The sequence below is a fragment of the Erinaceus europaeus genome, chromosome 2 (assembly GCF_950295315.1).
Source record: "Erinaceus europaeus chromosome 2, mEriEur2.1, whole genome shotgun sequence".
In the NCBI taxonomy this organism is placed as follows: domain Eukaryota; kingdom Metazoa; phylum Chordata; class Mammalia; order Eulipotyphla; family Erinaceidae; genus Erinaceus; species Erinaceus europaeus.
The window spans coordinates 9,983,555-10,008,417 of NC_080163.1; the positions used below are offsets into that span (position 1 = coordinate 9,983,555).

Genomic DNA, 24,863 nt, shown 5'->3' on the forward strand with positions numbered 1-24,863 from the left:
AGGGGGTGTGAGAAGTCCCTTTAGGGCTGTAGCACCAAGACTCCCCTCTCCAGGGCAGCCCTGACAAAAAGACTCAAACACAGCACCTCTCCCCCCCCCCCCCCCCCCCCCGTCTCTCCAACTGTAGAAGCATTGTCACTTAAATATAAACAGATGGAGGACAGATGGGTCCTGGACCACCAGCTTGGGGTGGGGGGAACCCCACAGTGATGAGGAGGGCAGAACTGACTCAGAGTGGGCCCTGAACCTGGGTGGGGGAGCAAATTAAACAAAAAACAGGGAGATAAAAAAAGAAGTGTGGTCAGGACTGGAGGGATGGGGCCAAAGAGGGGTCCACTGGGTAAAGCAGGAGGTGGAGGGGTTTCCTCTCTGAACCCCTAGTGGTCCCCAAAGTGTAAGGACAGATGGGAGTGAGGGGGTCCTCACTTGGCTGGGCCAGAAGATAGAAGGGCTAGAGGAGGCCATTAGTCATCTGAACTAAGTGGTCAGGTGGGGAGCAGGTGGTGGTGGTGGGAGCTGCTGGAATGGGGGAGCAGACTGGTTTCTAGGGCCAGATGGAACTTGCCTGTGTGTCTGTGTATGTCTGTATCTCTGTGTGTCTGTCTTTATGTATGTATGTGTATGTCTGTCTATGTGTCTGTAGGTGTGTACACGTGTTCATAAGGGTCCTCACCTGGGAGCCATCGATGCAGGAAGGCCGGTGTTTGCCGCAGTGTGTCATGTGCTGTAACCTCCAGGGCCAAGTACAGGACCCTGAACATAGTAAGTGCTCAATAAATACTGGAATGAATGAATGAATGCCAGGCACCTGGAAGGTTGTGTGTGTCAGTGGTCAGTGAGACGTGCCAACGTGCAGGGGGCGATACAGGGGGGCGATACACTGGTGAAAGGCTGGAGGAAGGGTGCATGTGGCTGTGTGTGTATGTGTGTATGTGTGTGTATGGGGTGGGGTAGCGTGCACCGGGGAGCCACAGCAGGGCGGGGGGGAGGTCACTCAGCCGAGCCCTTGTGGCGCCGCTTGGAGGGTGGCACCAGGCGGCGGGGCAGGTTGGTGGGCAGCCCATGGCCCTCCAGCTTGGCCTCTATTAGGTGGCTGGCCAACGCAAACTCCTCGTCGTCCAGCATGCCATCCCGGTCCACGTCGCTCAGCTTCCAGATGCGGCCAAGCACGGAGTTGGGCAGCTTGGTCCCCACCATCCAGGTCTTGGCCTTGGAGCCGCTCAGCTTGCCGTCGGCCGGTGCCAGGTTATAGAAGATCTCGTCATACTTGGATTTGTCCTTGGTCACCACCCACTCGGCCTCGTCGTCGTCGGAGCCCCCCTGGCCATCCTCCAGGGCCTCGTCGGGACCCCGCTCCACAAAGGGGCCCATGTGGGTGCCCTCAAAGGCGCCGCCCTGCACGCCCACCTCCGTGCTCCCCAGCTCCTCCTGGCGCAGCAGCGGCATCAGCTGGGCGATGTCATGGGTCAGCATGTCGTCCAGTGCCTCCAGAAGCTTGGGCTTCAGCGAGTGGAACTTGGTGAAGTCGTGAGCCATCAGCAGCTCCTGCAGAGGGTTGTGGGTCACCCCAGAAGTCAGGGGGTGGGGTCTGCCATTGCCCCCACTCAGGGGCGTCTCAACAACCTGTGCCTGGAAATGCATGTGCAGGCCCAAGCCCCTTCCCCCTTCCCCCGAACCAGGGGCACCCTCAGAATCTCTGGACCCCAAGGACAGCTCAGAAAGGCAACAGAAAGAACTGTTGTGTAGGGGGCCGGGTGGTGATGGACTTGGTTGAGTGCACATGTCACAGTGTCAAAAGGACCCCAGTTTGAGCCCCTAGGTCCCCATCTTCGGGGGGAAGTTTCACAGTGAAACAGGTCTGCAGGTGTATCTCTTTCTCTCTCCCTCTCGGCCTTCCCCCCCTTCTCAATTTCTCTCTGTCCTAGGTAATAAAGAACATAAATTAAAAAAGAAAAAAAGGAAAAATGCCACTGGGAGCAGGAGATTTGTAGTTTGGTCACCAAGGACCAATGATAGCTCTGGTGGCAAGAAAGGGAGGAAGAAAGAGAAAAGGAAAGAGAGAGAGAGAAAGGAAGGGAGGGAGGGAGAGAGAGAGAGAGGAGGAGGAGGAGGAGGAGGAGGAGGAGGAGGAGGAGGAAAGAGAAGGAAGAGCTATTACATGGCCCAGGAAGAAGGAAGGAAGGGAGGGAGGGATGGAGGAAGAAAGAAAGAGAGGAAGGAAGAAAAGAGAGGGCCCAGAAGTGGTGCACAGTTACCATGTGCAAGGACCAGGGTTCAAGCCCCTGTCCCCCTCTTGCAAGGGCAACACTTCACTAGCAATGAAGCAGGTTTGCAGGTGTCTTCTCTCCCTATCTACCTATCTCTCCCCCTCGATTTCTCTGTGTCTTATCTAATGAAAAAAAGAAAGAAAAGTGGCCACCAAGAGCAGTGGACTCATAGTGCAGGCACCGAGCCCCAGTGATAATCCTAGTGGCCATTAAAAAAAATAATTTTTTTTAAAAAAGGAAGGAAGGAAGGAAAGAAGGAAAGGACTATTGCATGACCCAGATAAAGAGAAGAAAAGGAGGGGGAGGGGAGGGGAGGGGAGAGGAGAGGAGAGGAGAGGAGACTACTGTATGGTCCAGGTTCCAACCCCAGCAGAGGAGAGGAGAGGGGGGGAGGGGAGGGGAGGGGAGGGGAGGGGAGGGGAGGGGAGGGGAGGGGAGGGGAGGAGAGGAGAGGAGAGGAGAGGAGAGGAGAGGAGAGGAGAGGAGAGGAGAGGAGAGGAGAGGAGAGGAGAGGAGAGGAGAGGAGAGGAGACTACTGTATGGTCCAGGTTCCAACCCCAGCACCACCTCTATGACCCACAGAGGACCCGCGCACCTGCATCTTCTCGCAGTCAGGAAAGTCGCCAGGAGAGATGTGATGCTCCAGCTGAATCTTGGCAAAGATTACAGGCAGCTTGAGGATGAGCTGTTTCTTCTTGTTCTCCTTCCCAAATACAGACGGCATCTCTTTCTTCAGGTAGCTGATGATGTAGGCATGCACCTGTGGGCCCGGGAGCACAGTTACCTGGGGGCCCTGTCCCCAGTTTCTCATCCAGTGAGGCAGGCCAGGGATATGGCTTCAGACTGAGTTATGCACCATCCTGAGATAGAGACCAGAGCTCTGCTCAGCTCTGGCCGGTGGTGGTGCAGGCACTGGACCCGAGACCTCAGAACCTCATGCAGGAAAGTCTTTTGCAGAACTATCATGCTGTCTCCCCAGCCCTCTTTTATAAAATATTTAAAATTTTCTTTATTTATTTGATAGAGACCACCAGAAATCGAGAGGAAGGGGGATATAGAGGGAGAGAGGCAGAGAGACACCTGTAGCCTTGCTTCACCACTCATGAAGCTTCCTCCCTGCAGGTGGGGATGAGGGGCTTGAACCCTGGTCCTTGTGCACTGTAATGTGTGCACTTAACCAGGTGCACCACCACCCGGCACCCCTCCTTTTTAAAATATTTATTTATTCCCTTTTGTTGCCCTTGTTGTTTTATTGTTGTAGTTATTATTGATGTCATCGTTGTTGGATAGGACAGAGAGAAATGGAGAGGGGAGGGGAAGACAGAGAGGGGGAGATAAAGACAGACACCTGCAGACCTGCTTCACTGCCTGTAAAGCGACTCACCTGCAGGTGGGGAAGCTGGGGCTCGAACCCAGGATCCTTAATCCAGTTCTTGTGCTTTGCGCCACCTGCACTTATCCCACTGCGCTACTACCACCCGACTCCCTCCCTCCTTTTTTTTTTTTTTCCCCTCCAGGGTTATTGCTGGGGCTCAGTGCCTGCACCACGAATCCACTGCTCCTGGAGGCTATTTTTTCCCCTTTTATTGGCCTTGTTGGTTTTTTATCATTACGGTTATTACTGTTGTCATTGATGTCATCATTGTTGGATAGGACAGAGAGAAATGGAGAGAGGAGGGGAAGACAGAGAAGGGGAGAGAAAGGCAGACACCTGCAGACCTGCCTGTGAAGCAATGCCCCTGCAGGTGGGGAGCCGGGGGCTCGAACCGGGATCCTTATGCTGATCCTTGTGCTTAAGCCACTACACTACCACCCAACTCCCTCCCTCCTTTTTTAAGAGATAGATACCAAAAAAGGTAAAGAGGGGCCAGGTGGTGATGCATCCTGTTGAGTGCACATGTTACCATGGAAGGACAGGGGTTCAAGCCCCCAGCCCCCACCTGCAGGGGGGAAGCTTCATAAATGGTAAAGATGTACTACAGGTCTGTCTGTCTGTCTCTTTCTCTTCCTTTCCCTCTCAGTTTTTCTCTGTCCTATCAAAATAAGTAAATAAATAAAATATTAGTAAATATTAATAGGAAAGAGAGAGAGGCACAGCACAGCACGATACTTCCTTCAATGCAGTGGAGGCTGGGCTTGAACCTGGGCAGCACACAGGTTAAAGCAATGCACTATCCAACTGAGATATTTTTCCAGCCCTGCTGTTATTGCTTTTTCATAGAGTGCTGGGTTGGGCACATGTGCAATATCACTAAACAGCCTCTCCAGGTCCAATGATTTATTTTCTATTTATTATTTTGCAACCAAGGTGATTGCTGGGGCTCTGTGCCATCACCACTCTATCACTGCTTTCTGGAGGCTATTCCTTTTCTTTTGTCAGTAGAGGGTGAGAGACAAAGAGAGATAGAGAGAAAAGAGAGAGAAAGAAAGAAGTGGAGAGAAGAGAGACACCTGCAGCACTGCTTTACCGCTCATGAAACGTCTCTCCTGTGGGTGGTGACTGGGAACTTGAACCCAGGTCCTTGTATATTGTAATATGTGTGCTCTACCGGATCTGCCACCAGCTAGCCCCTCCACCTCTCCCTCCTTCCCGTCTGTCTGTCTGTATGTCTGTCTGTCTATCTATCTATCTCATCTAAAGAAGTTAAGAGAGAGACACAGAATAAGATACATCACAGCTCTGCGTCAGCATTCATGGTGATCCCTTGTGGTGCTAGGGCTTGAACCCAGGGCCTCAGACATGTGGAACCTGCACTCTCCCACCGAGCTCCATCCCTGGCTGAGACACCACAGCATGGTCCCACTGAAACCGTAGCCTCAAACCTGGGACCTCGACATGGGGCAGTGTGTGCTCTACCAGGTGTGCTGTCTCCCAGCCCCAGAGACTCCACATTCCTGTAGCTACAGGTGAGCCAATCCCTGGAGGCTAGCCAAAGGCAACACCCACCATCTAATACACCCCTAGTTCTGGGTCCGACCTGAGCTGCCTTCCCCTCTGCAGTGTGTGGTCCTCTCCCAGTCTGTCTGCATACCAGCCTAGGCCCCTCCCTGGAGCTCAAGACTCAGGAGGCTCAACATTCCTAGACAGCTTCATAGGGGGACACCCTCCTTCCATGGGATCTGGACCCAACCATGCCCACCTCCAGAAACAGCAACCCTCTGACCCTCCCTCCTCAGTTGAGGCCAGAAATCTGGAAACTTTTTTTTTAGGATTTTTTCTTTTTCTTTTCCTTTTTTTTTTTTTTTTTTTTTTTGTCTCCAGGGTTGTTGCTGGGGCTTGGTGCCTTCACTATCAATCCACTGCTCCTGGAAGCCATTTTCCCATTTTGTTGCTTTTGTTGTTACTCTTGTTGTTGTCATTACTATTATTATCATTGCTGTTGTTGTTGGATAGGACACAGAGAAATCGAGAGAGGAGGGGAGACAGAGGGGGAGAGAAAGACAGATACCTGCAGACCTGCTTCACCGCCTATGAAGTGACCCCCCTGCAGGTGGGGAGCTGGGGGCTCAAATTGGGACTCATGCTGGTCCTTGCACTTCGCCCTACCTGCGCTTAACCCGCTGTGCTACTGCCCAGCTCCCCTTCTTCTATGATTTTTAACAGGGTGCTGGGAATGACCTCAGGGCCTCAAGTATGTGCAATCCCACTGAGCAGCCGCGCAGCTCAACTTATTCTCTCTCCCTTTTTTTTGTTCCTAGAAGGGAGTGTGTCCCCCTAGGAAGTGGTGTAATGGGTATAGCATTGACCTCTCAGGCATGAGGTCCTGAGTTTTGTCCCTGGCATCGCACATATCAAAGGGATGCTCCAGTGTTTGTGTTCTCTCTCACTAATAAGCAAATAAGTAGGGGGCCCGGCAGTAGCACAGTGAGTTAAGCAAACATGGCGCAAGGACCGGCTTAAGGTTCCCACCTGCAGGGGAGTCACTTCACAAGCAGTGAAGCAGGTCTGCAGGTGTCTCTCTTTCTCCCCATCTCTGTCTTCCCCTCCTCTCTTGATTTCCCTCTGTCCTATCCAACGACAGCAATAATAACAACAATGATAAACAACAAGGGCAACAAAAGAAAAAATGGCCTCCAGGAGCAGTGGATTCATAATGCAGGCACCGAGGCCCAGCAATAACCCTGGAGTAAAAAAAGAAAAGAAAAGGAAAGAAATGTTAAACAAAATTAAAAATTAAAAAAATAAGTAATTTTAATTAAATTCTTTCCCAGCACTACTACAGCCAGCATTATGCACCTATCTTGCTGTCAAAGGAAACATACAAACACACAATCCTGGGCTGGGCAAATAGCTCACTTGGATTGTGTGCTATTTTGCCATGCGCATGTCCCAGGTTCAAGTCCAGCCCCCACCACACTGAAGGAAGCTCTGGTGTTGTGATCTCCGCCTCTCTCTTCCTCCTCCTCCCCCCTCTCCCTCTCTCTCCTATGTCTTTTCTTTTTCTTTTTTTTTTTTTAATTTTTTTAAAATTTCATTTATTTTATTTTTGAGAGAGATGCAGAGAGAGAAAGACACAGAGAAACACCAGAGCACTGCTCAGCTCTGGCTTATGGTGGTGCAGGGGAGTGAACCTGGGACTTTGGAGCCTCAGGCATGAGAGTCTCTTTGCATAACCATTATGCTATCTACCCCTGCCCATCTTCTCTGTTGCTATCTTAAGAAAAATACATTTTAGGGCCTGGGTGGTGGCACACCAGGTTAAGTGCACATATTACCATGCACAAGGACCCAAGTTCAAGCCCCTGCTCCTCACCTGCAGGGGAGTGGGGGGAGCTTCACAAATGGTGAAGTAAGGCTGCAAGTGTCTCTCTCTCTCTCTCTCTCTCTCTCTCACCCTCTCTACCTCCCCCCTCTCAATTTCTCTCTGTTCTAGCAAATAAAATACAGGTTTTTTTAAAAGTAAGATAAAGACATTTAAAAAACTGACATGAAGTTATTTTTGTAACCCTGGAGGTGGCTAAAGCACTGGACTTGCATGTAAGAAGTTGCAGGTATGATTCCCAGCATCACAATTGCCAGAGTGATGTTCTGGTGTCTGTCTCTCTCCCTCTCTCTCTCTTTCTAATTATTCTCTTTATTATTTATTGGATAAACACAGCCAGAAATTGAGAGGGAAGGGGGAGGTAGAAAGGGTAGGGGGTTACTGTTGAATGTAAAACATTAATTCCCCAATAAAGAAATAAATTTTTTTTAAAGTTAAAAAAAAAAAAGAAAAGAAAGGGAAGGGGGGTAGATAGCATAATGATCATGCAAAAAGACTGTCATGGTTGAGGCTCCAAAGTCCCAGGTTCAGTCCTCCACACCACCATAAGCCAGAGCTGGTCAGTGCTCAGTTAAAAAGAGAGGCAGCAACAGAGAGACACCTGCAGACCTGCCTCACCACTCATGAAGCTTCCCCCCTGCAGGTGGGGACCAGGGGCTTGAACCCAGGTCCTTGCACACTGCAACATGTGTGCAATCAGGTGCACCGCCTCCCAACCCTGTCTTTCTCTTTTTCATCAGTCAATAAATTTTTTAAAAATTAAGTTTTATTAATGGACCAGGTGTTTAAAATGTTGGCTGGAGGGAGTCGGGTGGTAGTGCAGCAGGTTAAGCACACATGGCACAAAGCACAAGGACTGGCATAAGGATGCTGGTTCAAGACCCTGGCTCCCCACCTGCATGGGGGGTCGCTTCACAGGCAGTGAAGCAGGTCTGCAGGTGTCTATCTTTCTCTCCCCCTCTCTATCTTCCCCTCCTCTCTCCATTTCTCTCTGTCCTATCCAAGAACGCTGACATCAAAAACAACAACAATAACTATAATTTTAAAAAAAAGGCCAACAAAAGGGAATAAATAAATAAATATTTTTTTAAATGTTGGCTGGTTCGGAGCCCTCATCTTCTGTCTACCCCAATAACCACACCCCAGGACCTTTGCACTTGTTCCTTTAAACTGGTATGATCTGCCCTGGAGCTCTGCTCAGCTGACCCCTTTTCCTCTTCAGATCAAATATCACCTCCTTCAGGAAGCCTTCCGTGACACTCCTAAAACAGCCCCTCACCTGTCCCCCTCATTATCTTTATCATATAGAAAATAACACTGTGGTCCAGGAGGTGGCATAGTGATAAAGCTTTGGACTCTCAAGCATGAGGTCTTGGGATCAATCCCCGGCAGCACATGTGCCCGAGTGATGTCTGGTTCTTTCTCTCTCCTCCTTTCTCATTAATAAATAAATAAAATCTTTTTTTAAAAAAGAAAATATTAATATTCATTTGCCCAGTAGCCATTTCCCCATTAAAAAGTTATTCTAGGGGCCAGGTGGGGGTGCACCTGGCTAAGCACACACATTACGGTGCACAAGAACCCAGGTTCAAGCCCCTGGTCCCCACCTGCAGGAAGAAAGCTTCACAAGTGGTGAATTAGCTGCAGGTGTCTCTATGTCTTACTTCCTCTCTATCTCCCCCTTGTCAATTTCTCTCTGTCTCTATTCAATAATAAATAAACACTTTTAAAAAGATTTATAAAAAGTCATTTCACAGAACAAAGAAATAGTCCACCATGGACAGTGTGTGCCCTGCTATGCTTGTGGTTCAGGTTCAAGCTCCAATACCACCTGCGAGAGATGAAAAGGAGACACACAGAGAGAGACACCATAGCTCTGCTTCACTGTCCATGGCGCTGCTCTGGTCTCTCCTCCTCTCTGCCTACGTGGATGATAAATGTTGGCACAGAAGAGGAGAAACGCATGAGATCCCAAGAGCATGCGCGCGCGTGTATGCGCGCGCGCACGTGCGCACGCGCACGCTCACACACACGTCATTCTAGGGGTCAGGTGGTGGTGCACCCAGTAGAGCATACATATAACCTTGTGTGAAGACCTGGGTCCCCACCTGCAAGGGTGGAGCTTCAGGAGTGGTGAAGTCTTTCTGTCTCTTTCTCTATCTCCCTCTTCTCTATTTGTCTCTGGCAAAAAAAAAAAAAAAAAAAAAGGAAAGGAAAGGAAAGAAAAAGAAAAAGAAAGAAAAGACTTATCCTAGCTGCTAGGGATGTGGTTGAGTGTTGGATGCAGGATGTACTTGTACAAGGGCCTGACTTCCTTCCGTGGCACTGCCTTTGCTGGGGCCAAGCTCTGCTCATGTGCTTCCCACCCACCCCATCCCCGCCCCTCTCTCATAAAAGTAAGTATTTTGAGTCATTCTATGAGGTTAGATAGTGGACTACAGTAGAGTAGGGCACACACTTTACCAAATACAAGGACCCAGATTCCAGTACCCCCCACCATCACACAGGAGGACCAGAAAGCTTCATAAGTGGTGGTGTTGTGCTGGGAGGGAGTGTCTTTCTCTGTCTCCATCTCCCTGATGACCTATCATAAAAATAAAATAAAATAAAATCCGGGTGGGGAGGGAGATAGCATAATGGTTATGCAAAGAGATACTCATGCCTGAGGCTCCCAGGTCCCAGGTTCAATCCCCAGCACCACCATAAGCCAGAGCTGAGCTGAGCTGAGCTGAGCTCTGGTAAGTAAGTAAGTAAGTAAATAAATAAATAAGTGAATAAGTAAAGCCAGATGGTGGCACACCCAGTTAAGCACACACAGTACTAAGCTCAAGGACCTGAGCAAGGGCCCGGGTTGAAGCCCCCACTCCCCACCTGCAGAGGGTATGCTTCACGAGCGGTGAAGCAGGTGTGCAGGTGTCTATAGTTCTCTCTCCCTTTCTGTCTCCCATCCCCCTTCTCAATTTCTCTCAGTCTTATTGAATAAAAAATGGGGGGGGGGAATGGCCACCAGGCGCAGTGGATTCATAGTGCAGGCACGAAGTCCCAGTGACTGGAGGCAAAATAAATTTTAAAAATCCATCAGGAGCAGTGGAATTGTATAGGCATGGAGCCCCAGAGAAAACCCTGGCTGCAAAGAAAAAAAAAATCTGCAAAATAGCTCATCTAGATAGTGTGCCTGCTTTGCCTTGTGTGTGGCCCAGGTTCAAGTCCAGCCCCCGTTACACTGGAGGAACCTTTGGTGGTGCTGTGGTGTCTTTCCCTCTTATCTCTGTCTCTTTCTATCTGAAAAAAAGTCAGCCTAGAGCAACAGCAACCAAAAATAAATAAATAATAAACAGATAAATAATAAAATAATTCTGCAAGAAAGGAGACCTGGACTGGAGACAGAGCTCTGTCTCTCAGAGCAACCATTTGCATCCTTGAGGCCCCAGAGGCCGAAGGTTCAATCCCTGACTCTATCAAAAACCTGAGCTGAGTAGTTCCAAGGGTGCTCACTTCAACCAAAGGGCATAGCCAGAAGACTTGCCCATTCCCTGCTTGTGCCAGACAGGGAAACTGAGGCACTGAGTATCCACACCCTAACTTGTCCAGGTAGAGAAACTGAGGCAGAGACTGATTATCAAGAACCCAGATGGGGGACCGAGTGGTGGCGCACCTGATTGAGTGCACATGTTATAGTGCCCAAGGACCCAGGTTTGAGCCCCCAGCCTCCCCACCTGCAGGGGGGAAAGCTTTGCAAGTGGTGAAGCAGGTCTACAGGCGTCTTTCTGCCTCTTTCCCTCGCTATCTTCCTGATCTCAATTTTTGGCTGTCTCTATCCAATAAATAAAGATAATAAAAATTTAAAAGAAAGAAAGAAAGAAAGAAAGAAAGAAAGAAAGAAAGAAAGAAAGAAAGAAAGAAAGATGGAAAAGAGAAAGAATCCAGATGGGCTTTGTACCATTGGGGGAAGAGCATGGGGTGGGGGGGACAGAGGTGTGAACTGTTGTTTGATGACTAGATCGTGTGTGGAATAGGATGGGGAGAGATACGTGGCCGGGAGGGCAAGATGGGGGATCACTAGGGCTCCCTGAGTCTTGAGGGGCACTGGGGAGCCTGGAAAGGATGCTAGGAGAGGAGAGGCCAATCGGGACAAGGGCGTGACCATATCGGTGGGTGGGGCCTGGGGAGCAGACCAATGGGGATGGATGGATGGGGAGAAGGTGTGGTCTGCGGCTTTGAAGGAGCCAATAAGGATCGGGGCGTGACCATATAATGGGTTAGAAGACCAATAGGGTAAAGGGGTGTGGCCGGGGCGACCCGCAGGGTACCAAGTGGAGGGCAGAGCCTGATGGCTTTTCCAGAAAGGAAGCGGGAGAAGGTGTCAGGAAGAGATAAGGTGGGAGGCCGGGCTGGGCCGGGGCTCTGGGCCAGGACTCCGGGGTTTGTCCGGGTTTCCTGAGTCGCCTCCTGCCTGGCGGGGGCTCCAGGTGTCCGTCCCCACCCTTCGCTCCTGGAGTCCTAGTGGACTTGGGGGTGGGGTGGGGTGGGGTGGGGTAGTATCCCTGGGGGAAGTGTCCCTGAAGGGAACAAGGACCAGGCCTGGGAGACAGACAGACTGACTGACCACAGCCTGGGCATGAGAGGATAAAAAGGTGGCTTCTGGGGTTTGGGGAGCAGCTGCCCTAGTGCACGCAGGGTGCTCCCTCCCTAGGATTCCTGGGGTGGGGGTGCTCTGACTCACCCCCTCTCCCGCAGCTTAAACCAACACCTCGGGCTCCTCCACCCCAAACTCCCTAGCCTTACTGCCAGCCCGGCTTCCTGCCCCGCCCCCAAGCTGGCAGCTTCCCCCTCTGAATGTTCCATTCGGGCCTCTCAAATCGCACTCCAACCAGTACTCCCTAACCCCCCCAGGGTCCAGGCCAGATCCAGGCTCCTCCTTTGCTCCCGGGTCCCCAGGCATCTCACCACCCTGGAATCCACCCTCCAGATGAGGGTGTACCTAAAGTCCCTACCCCTCTCCAGCTCTGAAGCCTTCCTTGGCTCCCCAGTGCTCACAGGACATAGCACAAGATTTCCCTGTCATAGCTCAGAGACTCCCATCCCACCCATCCCACTTCCACAGCCTCACATTCAGTTAGCTGACCACCATCTGCCCTGGCTTTCATACCCACCCAGTCCCCACACTTGCTGGTCCCACTGGCAACAATCCCCTCCCTTCTAGGGTTGCATCTTGGTTGCCACCTCCTCCAAGAAGTTCTCCCTGATGCCCTCCACAAATAAGAAAAAGTGAAAGGAGAGGGAAGATGGGAACAGACAGGAAAATTGGGTTTGGGGGGCAGGGATGGGACTCTAGATGACAGGGGGAACTTGCTTTGGCCGATTGTAGAGTGGGACCAAGTCCAGTGTAAGCTGTGAGCAGGATGGAGGGGTGTGATGCAATCTGTGTGGAGGGAGGAGATGAAGAAAGGAATCACTGGGCAGCCAAGAGACAGAGAGACAGGCTGGACAAAGATGTCCTGAAGACTGCAAAGCAGCAGCCCTCTGAAGGAGCTGGATCCCAGAGGCCCCAGGGTTCATCCCTGCCGCCACCAACAGCCACAGCAGAGTGGCACTCTGGATAGACTGCAACAGGTCAGAAAGCAGATTCCTCAGGTCTGGGAGAGAGCTCACCCAACAGACTGCACATTTTACTGCAAACTTTACACCTGTGCAAGGATCCAGGTTCAAACCCTGGGAGCACCCGCACAGGAGAAGTGACAGGAATGATGGAGCACTGCTGTGGTCTCTCATTCTCTTTGGGTCACCCCCTCTCTGTCTCTTACCCTCTATCTTTAAAAGATAATCTGCTTCTCACTCATCAAATCTTTCAAAAAAAATAAAGTGAAATACAATACAAACCATCTAAAGCAGTGGCACTTAAAAAAAAAGAGGGGTGGTTGGGTAGTAATGCAGCAGGTTAAGCGCACATGGCGCAAAGCACATGGACCCGAGTAAGGACCCCAGTTTGAGCCCCCGGCTCCCCACCTGCAGGGTGGTTGCTTCACAAGCAGTGAAGCAGGTCTGCAGGTGTCTATCTTTCTCTCCCTGTCTCTGTCTTCCCCTCCTCTCTCCATTTCTCTCTGTCCTATCCAACAACAACAGCTATAACAACAATAACAATAACAACCACAACAAGGGCAACAAAATGGGAAAAATAGCCCCCAGGAGCAGTGGATTCATAGTGCTGGCATCGATCCCCCAGTGATAATAACCCTGGAAGCAAAAAAAAAAAAAGGTGGGGGGAGACAAAATAGCTAACTTGGATGGTGCATTCCTTTGCCATGTGTATTACCCAGGGTCAAGCCTGGCCCTCAGTGCATTGAAGGGAGCTTCGGTGCTGTGACTTGCCTCTCTTCCTCTCTCCCTTTCTAGCTCTTACTAATGAATAAATAAGTCTTTCAGGAAATAAGTGAAGGGCACATGGATATGCACCTGCTGAGCACATATGTTACAATGTGCAAGGACCCAGGTCCAAGCCCTCTGATCCCCACCTGCAGAGAGGAAACTTCATGAGCGGTGAAGCTACAGGTGTCTTCCTCTCTCCCTATCTCTCCCTCCCCCACCTCAATTTGCCTCTGTCTCTACCCAATAAATAAATAAGCCATTAGGGAAGAAAGAAAAAAAAAAAAGGAAGGAAGGATCTGGGGAGCTAGTATGGTGGTTATGCAAGAAGGCGTTCATGCCTGAGCCTCTAAGGTCCCAGGTTCAGTTCCCAGCACCATCATAAGCCAGAGCTGAGCCAGTGCTTTGGCCTTTCTCTCTGTATCCCTCTCTCATTAAAATAAAACAAATAAAATGTTTTTTATAAAAAAAGAAAGAAAAGGGAAGGAAAAAAGAACTAAAGAAAGGAATGAGGGAAGGAATGAAGAGAAGAGAGGAAGGAGGAAAGGAAGAAGGGGAGAAAAAAAGAAAAAGTAAGAAATGAAGAGAGGGGAGGAAAAGGAGAAAAAAGGAAGGAAAAAGAAAGGGAGTGAAAAAGGAAGAAAGAAATGAGGGTGGGGCAGGCAGTGGTGCACCTGGTTAACCACACAGATTACAGTGCACAAGGACCCAGGTTCAAGTCTCTGGCCCCCACCTGCAGGGGAAAAGCTTCCGGAGGAGTAGTGAATCAGGGCTGCAGGTGTCTCTGTCTCCCTTTCTATCTTCCTTTCCCCTCTCAATTTCTCTGTCTCCATCCAATAACAAACGAATTAAAAGAGAGAGAGAAAGAAAGGGAAAGAAAGAGAGGTTGAGAAAGAGAGAGAACAGAAGAAAAGGAAGCAGATTCCGGGTTGCAAAGCCAAGCGAGGAGACGAAAGGAAAGGCCCGCCCCCGACTCCCGCCTGCCAGAAGACCACGCAGCGCCCTGGGAAGCTCACCCGCACCAGCCTCGCGCGCTTGACCAAGTCATTGAGCTTGCGCAGCGCAGCGTGGCGCGGCAGGCCCTGGATGTCGCGGAAGAGGTCCTGCTCCTCCAGCTCGAAGAGTTGCCGGTTGTCGGGCACGAGCAGCGGCTGGGACCAGAAGGAGCCGATGTAGACGCGCAGCACCTCGGGGGTGCCCACCACCTTGCCCAGCGCCCACATGAGCGCCCCGTAGACGCGCATCAGCTGCTGCGTCTCCACCATGTCAGCCTTGTTGAGCACCACGCGGATCTTGTCCTCGTGGCCACGCAGCGCGCCGATGGCCTCTGAGAACTCGTCCGAGATCTCCAGCTTGTGCGCGTCGAACAGCAGGATGATCAGGTCCACACGCTCCGCGAACCAGCGCAGCACCGCCGGGAAGTCATAGCCTGGGGTGTGGGGTGGGGGGAATCCAGAGGTCAGGCCCCCAGCCAACAGCAACATCCACCCTGGGGACGCAAGCATGTCTTCCTCACCACGTGAGGCTGTCCTGTCCGCTTGTTCAGGTTGTGGACTGCTCAAACCATTTATTTCATTTATTTTTAAATATTTAACCTTACTTGTTTATTGGATAGAGACAGCAAGAAATAAAAAGGAAGAGAGGGGCACCCGGTGGTAGCACAGAGGGTTAAGCACACATGATGTGAAGCGCAAGGAGTCTCTCTGTCTCTTTCCTTTCTCTATCTCCGTCTTCCCTCTCAATTTCTGTCTCTGTCCAATAACTAAATGAAGATAATAAAAATTTTAAAAAGAATAATTTGGAAAAAACACATAAAGAAGCAAACAGCAGGCAGAGATGGTAAAAGAATACATTTACAAGTTGGTTCAAGAGGCAGCTCAGTAGATAAAATGTTGGACTGTTAAGCACAAGGTCCTAAATTCTGTCCCCATCATCACATGTGCTAGAATGTTCTGGTCCCTCCTCTTACCCCTCCCCTTACCCTCCCTCTACTCCCCCTCTCCCTCCCCCTTTCTCTCAGATATATATTTTTTTAAGAATCTATTTATTTATTCATGAGAACGACAGGCAAAGAGAGAAAGAGAAAGAACCACACGTCACTCTGGTACATGTGCTGCCAGGGACTGAACTCAGGACCTCATGGTTGAGAATCCACTGCTTTATCCACTGCGCCATCTCCCAGACCACTCTCAAACAGATCTTTAAAGTTGATTTATAAATAGATAAATCACTGTGCATAAGGTCCCAAGTTTAATTTCCCAGTATAACATATGCCAAAGTCATGCTCTGGTTTTTATTCTCTCTCTCTCTCTCTAGTAAAAATAAATAAGTAATAAATCTTGCGTAGAAGAGATAGCATAAAGGTTATACAAAAAAGATTTACAGGCTTGAAGCTCTCAGGTCCCAGGCACCATCATAAGCCTGAGCTGAGCAGTGCTCTGGGGGAAGAAAAAAAGAAAAAAGTTTTTTAAAAAGTTAAATAAAAGGGGGCCAGTTGGTGGCGCACCTGGTTAAGTGTTCACGTTACATTACATCACATTATAGTGCACAAGGACCCAGGTTCAAGTCCCTGGTCCCCACCTGCAGGGGGATAGCTTCAGAAGTGGTGAGGCAGGGCTGCAGGTGTCTCTCTGTCTCTCTCCCTTCCTATCTCCCCTTTAGCTCTCAATTTCTCTGTATCTAATAATAAAAATTTAAAAAGTTAAATAAATGAATAAATAAATAGCTCTATCACATTTTCTGTGGGTCTGAGGGCCCCTCCAACTGCCTGAACTTCAGACCTCACATCTGAGAGTCCAACACCTTACACTGTACCACCTCCCCAGGGCCTCTCCTCTATTTTTTTTTAAATTTTTTATTGTCTTTATTTGTCTGTTGGATAGAGACAGCCAGAAATTGAGAGGAATGGGGTTGATTGAGGAGAGAGACAGAGAGACAGCTGCAGCCCTGCTTCACCACTTGTGAAGCTTTCCCCTGCAGGTAGGGACCAGGGGCTCGAACCTGGGTCCTTGCACATTCTAACATGTGCACTCAACCAGGTGCGCCACCACCCAGCTCCTCTCCCTCTCTATTTCTATGTTTGATCTAAAGGGGAAAAAAGTCTTTGGAGAGTTGTGGAACAGAGTAGACAAGAAGGTGTAGCAAGACTCTCATTTAAAAAAAATTAAATAATAATAGAAGGGCGAGGGAGATAGATAGCATAATGGTTCTGCCAAAAGACTCTCATGCTTGAGGTTCCATCGTCCCAGGTTCAATTCCCCAAAAAGACTCTCATGCTTGAGGTTCCATCGTCCCAGGTTCAATTCCCCAAAAAGACTCTCATGCTTGAGGTTCCATCGTCCCAGGTTCAATTCCCTAAACTAGCATAAGCCAGAGCAGAGGAGTGCTCTGGTAAAAATAAATGAATAAATAAGTAAAAATAGTAATAATAATTTAAAAAGAAAGACGATTCATGCCCCTACCTATTTTCCAGATGAGGAAACTGAGGCACAGAGTGTGCTAGGAACTTCTTTCAGACACAAAGGCCAGGAGAGTTCTCAGCTCCTCAAGGAGTGGGTCTGGGGGCCCCATACCTTTCTGCAAGGGGGAGACAGGCTCCCTGCAGCCTTTGGGGACTGGATGAGGGAGGGGGACATGGCTGGGGGATCTGGGGGGGGGAGGAAGAGCCAGGTCACAAGAGGGCTGGCAGCTTCACCCACTGCACAAACACTCAGTGCCCGGATTTGGAAAGTGTGTCTCATGGGGCAGGAGGGGAGAAGGAGGGGGGAGGTTGAGTCAGTGTGGGAACAGACAACGTGGCAGAGAGGAGGCAGGGAGGGGGGAGGCACTCATCAAGCACGATCCCTGCCAGCTTTTTCCTCATGCCTACTGTGTGCTGCTTCTGCTCTCAGGCCTCCCAGTAAGCCCTCAGGACCATCTGTGGGGTCAGGGCAGTTATTCCTCCCAGGTCACAAAACTCTCAAGTGTGAGAGTTCTATCCCTAGTATGGCATATGTCAGAATGATGTTCTCTCTCCTTCTCTTGTTCTTATAAATCTTAAAAAAAAAAAAGATTTATTTATGAAAAAGATAGAAGTGGGAGAGACTGAAAGAGATCTAGATCATCACTCTGGTACACATGCTGCCTGGAATTGAACTCGGGACCTCATGTTTGAGAGTCATGTGATTTATCCACTGCACCACCTCCCAGACCACAATAAATAAATCTTTTTTTTTTTTTTTGGTTATTTAAAATTTTTAAGACCTTTAAAATAGTTTACTTTTATTTATTTAGAACATGATAGAGACAGAAAAATTGCAAGGGAAAGGAGAGGTAGAGAGACCTGCAGCCCTGCTTCACCACTCGTGAGGCTTCCCTTCTGCAGGTGGAGGCTGGGGACTTGAACCTTGTGCACATTAGCATGTGTTCTCAATCAGGGTGCCACTGCCCGGCCCCATAAATAAATCTTTTAAGACTCCCCCCAAAGGCCTGAGAGGTGGCTCCAACAGCAGGAAAAGCACAGGACTTGCATGGGTGAGGTCCTGGGTTCAATCCCCAGCAACACTTGTACTAGCACAGAGTTCTGGCCTCATCTCTCTTACTTTCTCATTCATAAAGTAAATAAATTGCGGGGTGGAGGGCAGTAAGATGACTCATTTGTATAGCAAGTGACCTAGATTCAAGCCCAGACCCCACTGGGCCAGGGGTAATTTCAGTGCTAGGGTTCTCTTCCTGTTTCTCTTCCTTTTCCTTTTTATTGCCTCCACGGTTATCACTGGGGTTTGATATCCACACTATGAATTCACTGCTCCTGGAAGCTCTTTTTTCCCCCCCACTTTATTGGATAAGACAGAAAGAAACTGAGAGGGGAGGGGGAGATAGAGTGAGAAAAAGAGACACACCTGCAGACCTGCTTCACCACTTGATGTGCACACACACACACACACACACACACACACACACACACACACAGGTAGGGAGCCAGGGGCTTGAACCCAGATCCCTGTGCGGGTCCTTGTGCTTAGTACTATGCATGCTTAACTGGTGGGCCCCTTCTGTTTCTCTTTGTCTGAAAAATTTGACCCAGAGTGCTGAAGTCCTAGTGGCGAACCCCCCCCCCAAAAAAAAAAAGTCTTTTTAAGACTTTTAGGCAGGGGGTTTGAGTGTTCTGCAGAAAATTGAGAAATACTATATACATGCCAACAGCTATATTTACTGTTTATCCCTCCACTAAAAAAATTAAAGGATGCATTTCTTCATTTACTTTATAAAGGGGAAAGAGCAAGAAACCAGACGGTCAGTCTGGCATATGGGGTCCTGGGAATGGACCCTGGGGCCTCACACATCCAAGTCCTGTACTCTACCCACTGTTCAAACTACCTCCCCAGTCAAATAAATCCATTAAAAAAAATCAGGAAGACACCATAACGGTTCTGCAAAAAGATGTTCATGCCTGAGGTCCCTGGTCCAATCCCCAGCACCACTATCAGCCAGAGCTGAGCAGGACTCTGATGGGGAAAAAAAAAATCAGCACAACCTGGAGGGCACAGAGATCTTTGTTCCCACACAATCCCCAAGACAGGGTGAGAGCCACACAAGGTAACAGAAGGCAGGACTGGGGAGACAGCACTGTGGTTTTGCAAATGACCATCATGCCTGAGGCTATTAGGTCCCATTTCAACCCCAAGCATCAGCACAAGCCAAAGATGATATATCTCTCTCTTTCTCTCTCTTTATATTTTTATTTATTACTGGATAGAGGCAGAAAAAAATCAAGAAGAGGGGAGAGGGAGAGGGGAGATAGAGAGAGAAACAGAGACATCTGCAGCCCTGCTTCACTACTCATGAAGCTTTCCCCATGCAAGTGGGGATCAGGGGCTTGAACCTGGATCCTTGTGCAGTGCAATGTGATCACTTAACCAGGTGCTGGGGATTGGACCTGGGACCTCAGAGCCTCAGGCACAAACATTGTTTTGCAGAACCATTATGGTGTCTCCCTGATTTTTTTTTTTTTTTAATTGACTCATTTGACTGGGGAGGTAGTTCGAGCAGTGGGCAGAGCACAGGACTTGCATGTGTGCGGCTCCAGGGTCCGTTCCCAGGACCGCATATGCCAGACTGACTGTCTGGTTTCTTGCTCTTTCTCCTCCATAAAGTAAATGAAGAAATATATCCTTTTATCTTTATTTTTTCAGGTCTCTAAAGCTGATCCAGCTCTCTCATCTTTCTGTACTTCTATCACTAAAAATAAATAAGGGGCTGGTTGTGCACCTGGTTGAGCACACATGTTACAATGTGCAGGGACCTGGGTTCAAGCCCCTACTCCCCATCTGTAAGGGGAAAGCTTTGAGAGTGATGAAGCAGGGCTGCAGGTGTCTCTGTCTCTCTCCCTCCCTATCATCCTCTTTCCTCTCAATTTCTGGCTGTGTCTATCCAATTAATAAATAAAGACAATAACTTTTTTAAGTAAATAAAATAAGAGAGAGACAGAGGGAGGGAGAGAGGGTGAGATGGGCAGCAGCATGTACACACAGGCACAGACACATCCACCGACCTGCAGAAATAATCCCTCTCTCCCTCTCTCCTCTCCCAGCTGCCAAAGAAACCAGTCTCTAGTCTCTTCCTTTCCTCAGTCTTCTGGAGGAACCCTCACAATGATTTTGGGGAACCCCTCTCTCTTGATCCCTTAGGTCCAGCCCCACCCCCCCAAATTCTTCCCTCTTCCTGCAGGCTGTCTCCTACCAAACATAGCTGCCCCCCCCCCCCCCAAGTATGGGTAGGGGTCAGGCACTCAGGCCAGCAGCCAGGGTCACAGTAACTCCAGCCACCTCTCCCTGCCAGGTCCAGCCCCGCTTCCCTCTGCCCCAGACGACAGCCTCCTTTGCCCCAGTTCCTGGCCTCCCGGGCCCAGGAGAGGGGCGGGGGAAAGAAGAGGGTGCAGGGGCTGGGCTCCCGCAGAGGAGCCCTGCTGGAATTCTCCTGCCTGCCTCTCCCCCTGCACAGCTGTTTATAAATTCCAGGCTAGCCTTGGCCCCCACCCAGGTCCCCTCCCAGTCCCTTCCTTGCCCATCTGGGGCCTAGTGCTGGAGCCAGAGCAGCAGCTCTGGCCTTCCCCCACCCCGAGGCCTGTCCTGGGTGTCTCCCAGAACCTTAGACCCTCCCGGGGTCTCTGTGTCTCTGATGTGGTGAAATCTCCCTGTCTCTCTCTGTCTTGCCTGAGCTCTGTCTCCCCATCCTCCCAACCTGCCCAGACACGCTGGGGCCCCAGCCTGTCCACACATGTCCTCCCCCACACACACACCCTGCCCCCCCTACACTCTATCCACACGTGTCTCCCTAGCGCCTCCCCCACTTTCAGAGGGTGCCAGCAGTAGGGAGACACACAGGCTGCCCTCCTGCCACTTTCTGCTTCTTTGTTTGTTTTTCCTTTTTGTTGCCCTTGTTATTTTATTGTTGTAGTTGTTATTAGTACTGTCTTTGTTGTAAGATAGGACGAAGAGAAATGGGGAGAGGAGGGGAAGACAGAGAGGGGGAGAGAAAGATAGACACCTGCAGACCTGCTTCACCGCCTGTGAAGCGACTCCCCAGCAGGTGGGGAGCCGGGGCTTGAATCTGGATCCTTAGGCCTGTCCTTGCACTTTGTGCCACAGGTGCTTAACCCGCTGCGCTACCCCCAGCCCCCCACTTTCTGGTTCTACCACCAAGAGGCTCAGGGTTCAGTGAAAACCCTAGCCACCCCCCACCCAGACCCAGGGGTCCCCCAGCTCCTCTTTCTTCACACCCAGTGATCCAGACCCCTAGCTTCCTCCCTGAGATCCAGGGGCCCTATGGCCCTTTCTCCTTCAGACCTAGGAGTCCCCAGGTCCTTCCTCCTCTGGACCCAGGGCCCCCCCAGCCCTTCCCCAGCCACAGCCGGCCCTCAGCCCTGCTCACCGCGGCTCACTCTCTGCTTGGCCCCAGACAAGATGCCAGGCGTGTCGATGATGCTGATGCTCTCCAGGACCTGGTTGGGGAGCTGGGCGCACATGAACCTGGACGTGGGAGGGGCCGGGGTCAGTGGAGGGAGCAGCCCAAGGGAGGGGAGGAAGCACTTCGAGGAGGAGTGGACACAGGTGCAGAGAAGAGGACAGGAAGGGCGGTCAGCCCAGAGGCCTGCAGCACAAAGCAGGGCAGAGGATGGGTGACCAGAGGCAGCACACAGGAGTGCACGCCAGAGGTCCCAGGTTCAATCCCGGGCACCACCAGCAGCCATAGCTAAGGGGGGGGGTGGCTCTTCTCAACGGACAAGATCACCAGGGGTGCTCCCTGGGTGAGAAGCTGTCACGGGCATTTTCCATGCACCTGTCACTCCATCAGGTCCTCAGGGTCTTCAAACCCCAAGTATGGATGAGGCTGGCACAGAGAGGTCATCCACCTGCCAAAGGCTGCCCAGCGGACAGTACTGCGTCTACCTTTCTCAGGCTCACAGCCCCTCCTCACACCCAGAGGTCCCCCAGCACCTCCTTTCTCACATCCAGTGGTCCCCCAGCCCCTCCTCCCTCACACCTAGGGGTCCCCCAGTCCCTCTTGCCTCATACCTAGGGGTCCCCAAGCCACTGCCCCTCACACTCAGGGGTCCCCGGCCCCGCCTCCCTCACACCCAAGGGGACGCCGGCCCCTCCTCCTTCCTTCACACCCACGTGTACCCTGGCCCCTTTCCCCCACAACCAGGGGTCCCCTGGCTACTCCTCCTTCACACCCAGGGGTGCCCTGTTCTTCCTCTCTCACACCCAGGGGTCCCCCAGACCCTCCTCCTTCATAGCCAGGGGTTCCCTGGCCCCTCCCCCTTACACCCAGGGGTTCCCCTGGCCCCTCCCCCTTACACCCAGGGTTCTCCTGGCCCCTCCTCCTTCATACCCAGGAGTCCCTGGCCCCTCCCCATTACACCCAGGGGTCCCCCGGCCCCTCTTCCTTCATACCCAGGGGTCCCTGGCCCCTCCCCCTTACACTCAGGGATTCCCCCGGCCCATCCTCCTTCATACCCAGGGGTCCCCGGCCCCTCCCCTTACACCCAGGGGTTCCCCTGGCCCTTCCTCCTTCATACCCAGGAGTCCCTGGCCCCTCCCCCTTACACCCAGGGGTTCCCCTGGACCCTCCCCCCTTACACCCAGGGGTTCCCCTGGCCCCTCCTCCTTCATACCCAGGGGTTCCCCGGCCCCTCCCCTTACACCCAGGGGTCCCCCGGCCCCTCCCCCTTACAGCCAGGGGTTCCCCTGGCCCCTCCTCCTTCAGACCCTGGAGTCCCCCAGCCCCTCCTCCCTCACACCTAGGGGTCCCCCAGCCCCTCCCCCTCACAATCAGGGGTCCCCGGCCTCCCCACACCCAGGGGTCCCCTAGCTCCTCCCCCTTACACTCAGGGGTTCCCCTGGCCCCTCCCCCTTACACCCAGGGTTCTCCTGGCCCCTCCTCCTTCATACCCAGGAGTCCCTGGCCCCTCCCCATTACACCCAGGGGTCCCCCGGCCCCTCCTCCTTCATACCCAGGGGTCCCCGGCCCCTCCCCCTTACACCCAGGGGTCCCCCGGCCCCTCCTCCTTCATACCCAGGAGTCCCTGGCCCCTCCCCATTACACCCAGGGGTCCCCCGGCCCCTCCTCCTTCATACCCAGGAGTCCCTGGCCCCTCCGCATTACACCCAGGGGTTCCCCTAGCCCCTCCCCCCTTACACCCAGGGGTCTCCTGGCCCCTCCTCCTTCATACCCAGGGGTCCCCCGGCCCCTCCCCCTTACACCCAGGGGTCCCCCGGCCCCTCCCCCTTACACCCAGGGGTTCCCCTGGCCCCTCCTCCTTCATACCCAGGGGTCCCCGGCCCCTCCCCCTTACACCCAGGGGTCCCCCGGCCCATCCTCCTTCATACCCAGGGGTCCCCGGCCCCTCCCCCTTACACCCAGGGGTTCCCCTAGCCCCTCCCCCCTTACACCCAGGGGTCTCCTGGCCCCTCCTCCTTCATACCCAGGGGTCCCCCGGCCCCTCCCCCTTACACCAGGGGTTCCCCTGGCCCCTCCTCCTTCATACCCAGGGGTCCCCGGCCCCTCCCCCTTACACCCAGGGGTTCCCCTGGCCCCTCCTCCTTCATACCCAGAGGTCCCCGGCCCCTCCCCCTTACACCCAGGGGTTCCCCTGGCCCCTCCTCCTTCAGACCCAGGAGTCCCCCAGCCCCTCCTCCCTCACACCTAGGGGTCCCCCAGCCCCTCCCCCTCACACTCAGGGGTCCCCGGCCTCCCCACACCCAGGGGTCCCCTAGCTTCTCCTCCTTAACACCCAGGGGACCCCCGGCCCCTCCCTCCACACCCAAGGGTTCCCTGGCCCCTCCCCCTTACACCCCGGAGCTCCCCGACCCTTCCTCCTTCAGACCCAGGGGTCTCCCAGCCCCCTCCTCCCTCACATCCAGGGGTCCCCCGGCCCCTCCTCCCTGCCCCAAACAGGCAGAAAGGGGGGGTGGGCGGGCTGGGGGCACCCACCTGTTAAGGAAGGTGTTCCCAAAGGGGTTGAGCTTGCGGAAGGGTTTCTCAGGGTCTACGACCAGCGCGTTTCCGGGCACGATGCCCTCGGCCTCTCCGTGCATGACGGCCACGAAGCAGTCGGTCGTGGGCTCGGGGCCCACGCGGGAGCCCGGCACCTCCTGCTCCAGCAGGTACTGGATGAAACTGGTCTTGCCCGTGCTGTACTGGCCGGCCACCAGCACCATGGGCTTGCCGTCGAAGTCCGCGTCCTCCAGCGCCGGCGAGTGGAAGGACCCGAAGCGGTAATGCTCCTCCAGGGGCAGCAGCTTGGAGCGGTACAGCTCCTTGAGGGACGAGGTCACCGTGCGGATGGCCTCGGGCTGCTGGCCCCGGCCCCCGCCCCGCTTCATCCAGCTGAACATGGCGGCAGCGCTGCCTGGAGGGCGGAGGGAGGTGTGCAGGGGCAGCGGGAGTTGATGGAGGACTGCCTGGAGGAGGGGGAGAGGGAGGTGATGAAGCCTCCTGGAGAAGGGGGAGGAGGAGATAGAGGACTGTCTGGAGGAGAGGAAGAAGGATGTGATGGAGGGCTGTCTGGAGGAGAAAAAGGTGATGAAAGACTATCTGGAGGAGGGGGAGAAGGAGGTGACAGAAGACGGCCTGTTGGGGGAGAGGGTGTTGAAAAGGACTACCAGGAGGACGAAAGGGTGTTGAGGGAGGACTGCCTGGAGAAGGGGGGGGTGTTGGGGTGGACTGTCTGGAGGTGGAGTAGGCATTGAGGAAGAACTTACCTGGAAGAACCGAGGAGGACTACCTGAAAGAGGAGTGAGTGTTGATAGAGGACTATCTGGAGAAAGAGGAGTGGGTATTAGGGAGGACTGCCTGGAGGAGGAGAAGTGGGTGTTGATGGAGGAGTGATTGGGGGAGGAGGAAAAGTGGATGCTGATGGAAGACTGCCTGGGGGAGGAGGAGAGGATGCTGATGGAAGACTGCCTGGACTGGGACGGGGAAGAGG

General features: G+C 52.4%; 1 protein-coding gene across 1 annotated transcript; it reads right to left on the bottom strand.

The window, feature by feature from the left end:
- Window positions 1–484: 484 nt before the first annotated feature.
- On the bottom strand, window positions 485–24,369 carry EHD2 (EH domain containing 2). The gene is made up of 5 exons (XM_007535642.3): window positions 23,870–24,369; window positions 21,305–21,402; window positions 14,410–14,822; window positions 2,863–3,027; window positions 485–1,545 (listed from the first exon to the last, which is right to left on the bottom strand). Exons 1-5 carry the CDS (start codon window positions 24,271–24,273, stop codon window positions 991–993), a joined length of 1,635 nt encoding a protein of 544 aa, XP_007535704.1. The 5' UTR covers window positions 24,274–24,369; the 3' UTR covers window positions 485–990.
- Window positions 24,370–24,863: the final 494 nt, after the last annotated feature.